This window comes from Macaca mulatta, chromosome 8 (genome assembly GCF_049350105.2).
Source record: "Macaca mulatta isolate MMU2019108-1 chromosome 8, T2T-MMU8v2.0, whole genome shotgun sequence".
In the NCBI taxonomy this organism is placed as follows: Eukaryota; Metazoa; Chordata; class Mammalia; order Primates; family Cercopithecidae; genus Macaca; species Macaca mulatta.
In genome coordinates, this window is record NC_133413.1 from 62,437,831 (window position 1) to 62,449,904 (window position 12,074).

Below are 12,074 nucleotides of genomic sequence, written 5' to 3' on the forward strand. Positions count from 1 at the left end.
AAAAGAAAGAAAGAAAGTGAACAGCTTAATCCCAGCAATGTGGTCACCTTACAGTCAAAACTGTTTTAAGGGAACAACTGCCAGTCAGAGCTATACAATCACTTATATTTAAATGTGACCAAATTAATTCCATTTAAATATTTACTATAAAATATAAAAGGAATGAAACTATTTGCTGTTAATACAGATATTTTAATGCAAATGGGATACTCAAATATGGCCAAGTGAGTCTGCAATGTTAGATTTGTGGTCTGACAGTGTCTAGAAGAAGCACTACAATCCATACATGCCATTGCCTTTCAAAATACATGTCTGAGACAGGTTCAGTAATTTGGTTAAGGCATTATATTAATAAGACCATATTTTGACTACATGTTGACTTCATGCTCTTCCATGATATTAATGGAATACAGATTCTAATTCGACCCCCAACTTGATATCTCACAAATCAATGTAATTATAAAGAGACTAGAAGTTTTATCATTTCAGCAAACGCCCATCACTGGTCACAGGAAAAAAATATTAGCTCAATACACATCTTGTTCAGGTTTAATTAGTATATTCAACTTAGCAGCTCGTTACTACATTTGATGTTTGTAAAATAGTATACAGTAAATGTTTAACAAAATATTGATGAGAAAGTCACATTTTACATATTTGAAAATGTATTGTTAAAGGAAAACAAAACAAAAAAAAAATTGTTTAACTGGGAGTCTAAGCCCTGGAAGCATTCTAATAACATTTTTCCATGAACTTTTAAAAATGAATATTGATATACTCTTGCCCTTTTTAATATCTGACAAATGATTTGCTACAGAGCACAGTTCATGGTGATAGTGAGATCCACTGAGCTGCAAATGACACATGGTGATGCTAAGGGATCCCAAGATAAATAAAAATAAACTCCACAACTATCATGCTAGGACCCAGTCATCTTAGATACTCTACCTCAACTACACAAACTGCAGGTATTTTAAACATTTCAGATTTCAGTTAATGTAAACATAAAAGATATTTTTTAAATGTGTTTTTATAACTTTTTTAAGTAATTTGCTTTTGAAAGGTATACCCGTTTTCTGAGTAAATTAGTATTTCATACATTATACCTAATAATTCCAAACCAAGGCTAAAAAAGTAAAATTAATAATGTTCATAAATAGCTGCAGAATATTTTCTAATGAGTCTACTTGGTAATAATGAAGATTTTTTTAGTTCACTTGTTTTCTTTTTTTTTTTTTTTTTTTTTTTTTTGAGACGGAGTCTAGCTCTGTCGCCCAGGCTGGAGTGCAGTGGCCAGATCTCAGCTCACTGCAAGCTCCGCCTCCCGGGTTTACGCCATTCTCCTGCCTCAGCCTCCCGAGTAGCTGGGACTACAGGCGCCTGCCACCTCGCCCGGCTAGTTTTTTTTTTGTATTTTTTAGTAGAGACGGGGTTTCACCGTGTTAACCAGGATGGTCTCGATCTCCTGACCTCGTGATCCGCCCGTCTCGGCCTCCCAAAGTGCTGGGATTACAGGCTTGAGTCACCGCGCCCGGCCACTTGTTTTCTTAATGAAGTTAAATAGTTCAAAATCAAACCACAAAGAGGATTTCTTTTCTTTTCTGAGACAGGGTCTCACTTTGTCCCCCAGGCTGGATGCAGAGGCATAATCATGGCACACTGCAGCCTCAACCTCCCGGGCTCAAGTGATCCTCCCACCTCAGCCTTCTGAGTAGCTGAGACTACAGGTGCATCACCATGCCTGGATAATTTTTGTATCTGTTTGTAGAGACGGGGTTTTGCCATGTTGCCCCGACTTGTCTTGAACTCTAGGGCTCAAGCGATCTGCCTGCCTTAGCCTCCCAAAGGGCTGAGATTACAGGCGTGAGCCACCATGCCTGGCTAGGATTTCCTTTCGACACGTTCAAAGAACTGAAGAATATGGGAAACTGAGCAGCTAGTAGAGATCATCACATTCAACTTTTGGGAAAGCAAACTAAAGAAGAAAGCAGCTTGCTGAACACCAGCACAGGGAGTAACTGAGCTGAGTTGAAAGCCCAAGTTACCTCTCGTCATAGTAGAGAGATATTTTCTCTATCTCCTTTGTTTAAATAATTAAGATGTTTCAAGTTTTGTCTAAACAAATAAGACAGATCTGGTGAAAAGTATTTTTTCTTTAAAAGTTACAATGTACCTTTCACTGAATAAAATTCCTCAACCTTAAACAAATGTGCTTGCTTCCTAAGCCACTAAAGAAAAGGAGTGGAAGTTACCTGATCCTCTATAGGCATGACTAATATGCCTCCAACTTTTAGTAATATTTTCATGTAGTTTTCATGGTCTTTCTGGACTCCAGCTCCACAATAAATTCGATCATACTGATGACTGTCAGATGCTATCTGGAGGCAATTACCGACAACAAATGCAGGTTCACAGAACTCAAATCTGCATTGAAAAACAAACATATTTTAATTCATTTAAGCAAAATATTAGATCTAAAAATTTACCATAATCCAGTCCTTTGAAATAATGGAAGTTACCAAAATTAATTATAAGGATAAAATGATTATAAACTTTATTTAAATATAATATTTATTAAGTTTAGCACTCATCAAATATATTGTTTTATTATCAATAACATAGGACAGACGTGTTTTCAAAACATTAACATTTTTGGCCACACTGAAACCTCACTTAAGTGTTAAGAAATAAATATAACGAAAAGCTCATCACAACCTCAATATTGTGACACTCCCAAAGTAACATATGATAACAATGAGAATCATAAGGATCAATAAATGAGAAAAGGCTTCACTTTGCATTGTCCTTTCCAAAAAAGGTGAGGGGCCAGCAGAAATGAGAAAGGTTTGTATAGAATTCATCTCAGTTTGACATTTTTGCTGAAGGTAAAAGTGGGAGAGCTTTGTCAAAAAAAAGATACGAGTGTCCCCACCACACACCCCTGCAACCAGTAAGGTTAGGAAGAGTTTCTAATAAATTTTGACTGAGGAACATTACTGATTGGGACAAAGACCAGAATGAATACTAGTTTTTTCATGTTGCTGCTTTGGTCCCGATGATCTCCCTAAGCAACATGAGATATGGTTTCAAAGGTATTTTATCTGGGCTGCTTGGTCCTGGTGACAGTGTTGGTTCATGGTACACAGAGTTACACTTTTACAAACTATCCTACTTGGACTTCTACTTTATTTCTTAAATTTTGATAAAAACAAAACTGAAAACAGGCTCTAATATAAATGTAATTAAAACCCCAACGCACTAATAAGACAGGTAATCTTATTAAAATTAATTCGTATCCTTTCACTTTTACACTGAATAAGGTTAATATGATCATAGAGCAAAAGCACACTATTATTTAAGGATGAAATAATTTACATTAAAAGGTTTGGCATGCAGTGAAAAATAACACTGATCTGAATCACAACCATTTTTACTCTGTAAAATATATTCTGTCCTTTAGTAATTAATAGACTTATTACACAATTAAGTTTCCATTCAGAGTCACTAAAACACAGACACATCTATTTCCTAAAGAAGAAAATTTACCCAAATCTATGCCCTGTTCTTCATTTCTTGTCTTTTTGGTGGAAGGGGACAGAAGGTGGGATGGGAAGGGTCAAGGGTATCCCTGTACTATTGTCTCCATGCCCCAACGCTAAGGCAGTCCATGCTCCATTATTTCTTTTACTGTAACTGTCACCTCACTGATCACATTTTTCAGGTCTCTCTTCCATCCCTTTGCTCTCTACTGCGCAGGATAAGTTCAAGCTCCTAGGAGTGCTCTGTGGGGAATCTTTATGAGTCTACTGTCAAATCGTTCTACTAGACTCCTTTCCTGTCTATGCCCCAGCCTGAACATACTACTCTGCAGGCAGACTGAATTACTTGCTTCTAATTCCTTACAGGAACCATCACACAGTGTTTTGAAATCCTGCATCTGTGTATGTGCTGTTCCCTTAACTTAAAATATCCTTCCCCTCTCCTTCTACTCTTAATGCCTGATATCCCTTCAAGATATAGCTCAAATATCAGCTTTGCAATGAAATCTTACTCCATTCTTTAATAGCATCTCATCCTTTCTACTTGCACAGCACACAGAAAATGTGAATTTACCTATGTTAGAGAATCGTATTTAATTTCTCTTTTATACTCAAAACTATGCCATAATCTTGGATTTTTAAAAATATAGTCAAAATGTAATTTTCGGCTTTTAAGTAATTAGATACTGTAGATCACGTGGTTTAATCATCTTATCACAGTAAGCATTCTTTAAAAATAAGTTGGACTATTTCAGTAAGGTCTACCTAAAAACTTTATAGAAATTCATTTTAAATGCTTTAATTTTATCATAATTTATTTCAACCTCATAATTTTCAGAATGAGACTAAGGAATTTAAATAATTAAAAATGTTTGAATTATTAAACCTCTTTATCAGATACATTAAATCAACTAAAAAATATGCTTATAGTTTTAAAAGCTTCCTACTAGTTAAAAATATGTGGTAGCTTACAGAACTATTGCCAAGGAAAACACCACTACAGGTAATGACAGCTTACAATTAAAACCACTTTTCATATTAGTGGTATTTTATACACATTCATCACAGCAAAATAAGTTAGAAATAATTTAGTGTTTGATTCTAAAATTAAATGTGTGCTTTGGACAAGTTACCTGATACCACTAATTGCACACTTCCTTCAGTCAAATACTATTTGCTGAGCACTAGCTTTGTGCAGTGACTGAGAATACAATGGGAGACACTCATGTTTATCTCTAATGGAAGAGACAAACATCAAACAATCCTATTAATTGAAATATAAATTACAACTGTGATAAATGCTCTAAAGGGAAACTGACAGGCATGGGGATCAGAGAAGGGCTCCCTGAGAAATGGCAAGCTGGGATCTGAAAGGTGAGACAGGACAATCTAGAGCTGCCCTATCAAGATGAAAGCCACCAACCACTGTGGCGAGTAAAACCTTAAAATGTGGCTAGTCCAAGATCAGAGACTTTTTAAAACAATGTAAAATATCTAATTCTTTTTATATTTGCATATTAAAATATATATACTTTTTAATAGTCACCTAAAATGAAAATACTAAATAACTACCCTTTTACTTAACAAAGAGTTGCTTCTAATACTTTAACACAATCGTCCCTTTGAAACATTTTTAAAATGTATTTTCCTGCTATCTCTTTGAATATTTCTTCTGAATTTAATTGTATCTCCATCACCTATTAGTCCTCAAAACACATGTATTAAATAAATGAACTAAACAAAAAAAAGAAACATAAATTTTTAACTTAACTACCTACCAACGTTGAATATGAACCCAAATTTGACAAATTAAATATGCTAATCACAAAAATCGCAGGAGTAGAAGAGAAGCTTTTCTAGAAATAAAGTTACAGAAAAAGCATATGCTTATGGTACTTCTTTTAATTGTTTTAATTTTTAAAATATAGACAGAGAGTCTCGCTATGTTGCCCAGGCTGGTCTCGTACTCCTGGCCTCAAGTGATCCCCCCACTCCAGCCTCCCAAAATGCTGGGATTACAGGCGTAAGCCACTGCGATCAGCCACCTATGGTACTTCTCTGTAGTAACATAATGGTTTATGTTTTGTTAAATTGGTTATTATAATAACTGTAACTTCATGTTACAGAATACAGTTTTTTTCCCAACATGCCAAAAAAGGAACAACAAAATAAACTCTTGCCTCTAACGAATAATCAACTCTCCTATAACTAAAAGGCAGGTTTTTCTTGGACCAGGGGGGTCTTTCTGAAGATCTCCAATCAACCGACCTTATTATTCTAGTAAACAACATGAATGTTTTTCCCTCTAATGTAAAGCAGAACAAGTATATCTACTTCTATCTAAGGGAAATTATTAATACAAAGGATAACTGCAGAGAAAAATCAAAACTCTAAATTAATAAATTTCTAGTAATTGCAACTCTACTTCTAGCAAACACATATATGGGGTCTTTATACTTTCACTTAACATGTTTAAATTGATTTTCTTTAACAGAATACTCAAATTTGAAAGTTTCCTTGAATTTAAGACAATATTCAAAAAGGGATGTACTATTACTAAGTTTAAAAATAAAAAATTGAAAGATATAAATAAAATTGGACAAAAAAGGATATTTTTAAATGTCGGCACTAACAAATCTAGAACATATTAGAGAACTCATATGCTAAACATATTGTAAGTATGGCTTAACCTTTTCTAGCCATAATACATAAAACTTCACAGTTAGTTAGAGAAAAACCTCTCAAACTGCATATTCTTACTTTTTTTCAATCTGTAAAGCAATTAGGGATTAACTTTCCAATAAAGTACTTATAGATGAACTTAGGTTTTTCTGACTGGGCACACTTTGAGAATCTTAGACATTTAGTATTCTGATACTAACATCATGACTTATTTATGTATCTATTTATTTTACTTTGAGAGGAGGTCTTGCCCAGGCTGGAGTGCAGTGATGCGATCTTAGCTCACTGCAACCTCCACCTCTCAGGTTCAAGCAATTCTTGTGTCTCAGCCTCCTGAGTAGCTGGGACTACAGACGTGGACCACCACAACCAGCTAATTTTTTGTATTTTAGTAAAGATCAGGCTTCATCATGTTGCCAAGGCTGGTTCTGAACTCCTGAACTCCAGCAATCTACCTGCCTGGGCCTTCCAAACTGCTGGAATTACAGGCATGAGCCACTGCACCCGGCCCATAATTTATTTTTATACAGCATTTCATGTAAACAAATTCATACCAGTCAGGTTACAGAGTGGCCAAAATTTCAGTTAATATTTTTTCCAAAAGTCTATGATTACAGTTTTTCAGGTAGGCCAGGTGTGGCTCTTCACTCCTATAATCCCAGCATTTTCAGAGGCCAAGGCAGGAGGATCACTTGAGCCCAGGAGTTCCAGACCAGTCTGGGCAACGTGGCAAGACCCTGTCTCCACAAATTTCTTTTAAAAAATCAGTTGGGCATGGTAGCACACGCCTATAGTCCCAGCTACTCCGAAGGCCAAGGTGAGAGGATCGCTTGAGCCCACAAGCTGGAAACTACGGTGAGTTATGACCATGCCACTGCACTCCAGCCCATGTGACAGAGCAAGACCCTGTCTCAAAGAAAAAAAGAATTCAGGTAAATGTTTACTGATATTTATATATGTGAATAACTAGATGATTGATTCAAGACACAGATGGTGGCTACCATGCTATCGAACAGAGTAAATTACAACTCCTATTGATTCTTCCAAAGTAGAGAAGAAAATAAACATTTTTCCTCCTTAGGCTCTATCTTCTAACTTCTGTATCTTACCTAAGTTTCCATAAACCTATAGAGGTAAAGGACATATTTTAAACTACAAATACAATTTCTGTAGAATCTCTAAGACTGAACAATAAACTCAAAGGAAGTTCTCAAGTTTATTACAAAATAATACTATGTATAAAATTACACACAGAAATTATGTTAAAAATGGTGAAAGAAAATCTGAAATCTACCTTTTTACATCAACACCACAATAAACGAAATCTGAGAAGAAAAAAATGGCAAAAACTCTACTAAAATGATACTTAATACGTGTTTATAATTACTTGCAAAAGAGTGGTTGGTGTGTTCCTTCCCTAATTGTTAGGAGTTCATTAAAATTTTATGTTTGTAAGTAAAATAAAAAGTAGCAATCATTTTTATTCTTTGAAAAAAATGTTCAAAACAAAATTTCCAAGATAGAGATGTCCCACACTCCTAAATTATGCTACCAAAAATGTTATATGTATACAGAAAAAAAAATCAACAGTCCTGAAATGTGTATAATAACCACAAAATCATTCATTCTAAGCTTATAATAATTTATTGATTTAAACCTGAAAATTCAATGAATATTCTCAGACTCTCTTATGCAGATAAGGAAAAGTAATTGACATACTCTTAATAAAATGTACCCTGAAAATCATTTATGAAGAAATATAGAGCACATAAATATCTCGGTTTAGAACATGAACACTTGCCCAAAATGACACCGGGATTCTAATGACTTACCTTAGCAGTGGTTTTCTTTATAGGTGCAGGTTGGAATATCTTCATCTTGAGATGGACAGATGATTTCGTTCACAGCAGGGACCTTGCCAACTTGCCCATATAATTCTTTTGATAAGCTGCTAGGAGATCAGGGTGACCTAGCCTTGCCCTGTAGCTTCCCTCTTAGACGGATAGTCTAGGTCTAGGAGCTGACTGAGAGTAGAAAAAACAACATTCCCCTTCAATACACTGTTGAAGTGGGGCTGACAATTTGCACACCTAGTTTATCATGTGCCACAGGATGCTGTTATTGAAATTTTAGACAATTATTCCGGTGGAATAAAGAAATTTCAAGGACGTGGAAAAGAATCCTACCTTGTTCTCACACCTCATCCAAAACAACCTGCCAAATGAATCACAACAACTTCTTTTTCTTGAAATACTTTGTCAAAATACACATTTTGAGTTTTAAGAGCCATGACTGCTTTATTAAGACAAAACAAAACTTCAAATTTTTCCATTGTGAAGAAAACCAAGGGAAATGTTAAACTCTTGATCTCCAAATACACTTATACCATTCAAGGACTCCAACAATCAATAATTAAGCTATTTAATTACAATTTTTTGAAAAACTAAACTTTACATTTTCAAGTGTTTTCCCTTTCAAATGAATCAAACTCATCTCAGAATAATTCAGAATAATTCCAAGCAATGTGTTGCAAGTAAATACAGTTATTGTTCATTAAAGAAAGCATCAGAGAAATTCATAGTAACAAAAACAATCTCCAAACATTTTACAGGAAATGTGACACATAAGTCATACAAAGGAGAGCCTTTTATTGCTGAAATTGTATTTCAACAATTTCTTCTCCTAAAAATGTGTTTGAAGCCATGAAATTTTTCCCCATGCCATTTCTAACAGAGGTTAAAATATATAACCGATAGTCCTGATGACTATTTTCAAGGATTTCTCTCTCTCAACATCTCAATGTCTGTCATAATTGTAAACTGTATTTACGTATCTGTCACAACTTTAAAGTATATTTACAATCTCTAACAATTATTATAAAACTACTTCTAAACATTAGAATACCAAAATGTTCACATATTTGAGAAATATTTTGAATACTGAATATATAACGAATTATATATAGGAAAACTCCTTTAAATAAATGTAATTCTCATAAAGATGAAGTAAATAAAAGATGATAGAATATACAAGCATCTAATTTTCAAATGCAAATCATATGTGAAAAATGAACATATAATTTAAAATAAAATTAGGATAGTAGACATGACAATATCAACTAAATCTTCTAAAATACAAAAGTCTACTCTAACTCTACATATAAAACTTATACCTCAGCTAAATTTGAGTAATGAATTGCCTCCCCCACCCATCTCTGACCCCAATAAAAATTCATGCCATAGGCAAGTCTCATTAATGAACAAGATATGCTCTTTAATATAAATGCTATAGTGAATTAAATACACTATACATTAACAGCATTCCTTAATTCTAATGTGAAAAAAGTAAATAATGAAAATAAAAGTACTCCTTCAACTTTCCTATCTAGGAAACTTTCCTATCCAAGTTGCTAGGCTGTAATTCACTGATAGCAGTACCTTGCTGGAAAGAAATATTAGAATAAATCAACATTGACATCATAAGAGCCAAATAGAACTAAGTAAAAAGACTCCCAGGCTCAGGTTATAGCCTCTTTTTCTAACCCTCAGTTTTCTCATCTGGGAAATGTGAACACCAATTAATATTGTCTCTAGAACTGTGGATAAAACATTTAGAATGGTTAACACTAATGAATAGACAATGCATATTAGGTGCTATCATTTTGTATCATCTCATTATTATTTTCATTATTCATATCATGACTCATTTACATGGCAAACTATACGGAGACAATGGTCTTTCATTCATATGGAATGAAAATCTCCAATAATTCAAACTACATTATACTAATCTGGCTACTGACACTGTCATACTCTCACAGCTATAAGTCACCCAAAAAGGAAAGAATATAGGATCTATTGGCCTAATTAATGCTTTACAAGAAAATGGCCCTCTCTAAAGCATGCATTCTAGGGAGCTAAATCAAATACATACATGTATATGCATTACATATGTGTGGTTATAAATAAATGCTACACTAATAATCAATTCATTTTCAAAGTATTTACATGGTAAAAAGTCTACAATTCAGGTTCCTTTAACATACTCTTCTAAGTAAAGCTGGAGATTTTTTTTTAACCGTACATGAGCAAATACTGACTCATAATTTTACTTTCCCAATATCCTCCTTCCCTCTCAAAAGCCAGATACCTAAAGGCCTTTCCTTGTGTAGCTAAACATAGGATGTTTAGGAGAGCGTGTATAAAAGTACAATAGGAGTCAGCAAACTATGGAGAGCAGGCCAAGTCCAGACTACAGCTCATAAACAAAGTGTTTTTGTAAATAAAGTGTTACTGGAATACCCTCAAGCCCGTTCATTTTCATGGCATTTGTGTCCAGTTTTATACTGCAAAGGCAGAGTCAGGTGGTGGCAACAGACACCATTTAGATTAGCAAGCTTAAAAGATTTACTAATCGGGATTTGTGGGAAAAGCTTGCCAATGTTTCACAGGACCCTTGAAATCACATCATTTTTATAAGACAATTTCAGTGAATTTAAAAATACCGTATGTATCAAAGGAATACATCAGACATAAAACTTCCCCCTTCCCTCCCACCTCCAGTGCAGTAAATCCAGAGTAGCCTCTCCACATTATTCCATTTGCTGATATAAGACTAAGACATAGAAAGTTTAAAAGTACTTACTTATTTCTAAAGAAAGAATACTACTTTCAAGACACAGGAATCAAGCTTTATACAACATAAAAACATATTTGTATTTTATTTTGGGAAAAGGTCTCACTCTGTTGCCTAGGCTGGAGCGCAATTGTGCAATCTTGGCTTACTGCAACCTCCGCATCCCGTGTCCAAGCGATCCTCCCACCTCAGCCTCCCAAGTAGCTGGGAATACAGGTATGTGCAACCGTACTCAGCTAATTTTTGTAATTTTTTTTTTTTTTTTTTGTAGAGACAGGGTTTCGCCATCTTTGCCCAGGCTGGTCTCAAACTCCCAGGCTCAAGCAATCCGCCTGCCTTGGCCTCCCAAAGTGTTAAGATTACAGGTGTGAGCCACCACACCCCAGCCTATATTTGTATTCTTAAAAAGGTCACCTAACATTATATATTCTAATGCTGATTAGTGTATGGATTTTTTTCCCCCTCTACTGCATTTGGGAGTTTACTACGATCTTAAATATATGTATAAAACAAAACTTTAAAAATGCAATTCAAACCATAAGTGACATGATAATACTTTTGAAAAGGGGACTGATTAAAAAAGATCCAAACCAACAGGATAAAAAAAACTGGAAGAATATTAGGTTTCAGCTATTTATTCTCTCTCCATTACACATAATCAAGGATAATCTGGTACTAAGGAATATATAAACAGCAATTAATTTTCCTCAGTTATCTTATATTTTGTTAACTAAAATCTGTATTTTGATGAACCATAATTAAATAAAACTGCTTAGAAATGAGATTTTCAAACCACTTGGCACAGCAAGTTTGTAAAATATTTTAAACTTGAAAATAAGTTTAAATATTATCCACAAACATCAAGACAAACTGAAAATAATCAAAACACATGTAAGAAAAAATCATTTTTATAATTTGTCACTGAAACCAAACTGTATAAAAGGAACAACAACAAAAAAAAAAACACTGAATCCAGCCACTCATTACATTATGCAAAATGAAACATTTTCCTAATACCTACTACTCCTTGTATATAAGCTACTTTATAATCTGAAACACGTAACAGGAATGTTTTGGTACACTGAAGATTAGGATAATAAAATTGTCAGAACTGTATTCTTCATGACTAGTTCATGAATTAAGAATCTGTTTCAAAAATAAGCTGTAACAAACACTTTAGAAACAACTACATATAACTAAAACAAGGCCATAAAAAAT

The 12,074-nt window shown here is 34.2% G+C and overlaps 1 protein-coding gene across 7 annotated transcripts in view; it reads right to left on the reverse strand.

Moving 5' to 3' along the window:
- PCMTD1 (protein-L-isoaspartate (D-aspartate) O-methyltransferase domain containing 1) overlaps positions 1-12,074 on the reverse strand; it is an 82,835-nt gene that overhangs the window by 13,372 nt on the left and 57,389 nt on the right. For 5 of the 7 annotated variants that reach the window (XM_077942721.1, XM_015145338.3, XM_077942720.1 and 2 more), the window contains one exon: positions 2,253-2,424. In XM_077942721.1, the coding sequence (XP_077798847.1) occupies positions 2,253-2,424 (172 nt within the window). Of the gene's footprint in view, positions 1-2,252; positions 2,425-8,053; positions 8,246-12,074 lie in introns of all 7 variants that reach the window. The other 2 variants (XM_015145339.3, XM_077942722.1) reach the window with 1 other exon arrangement.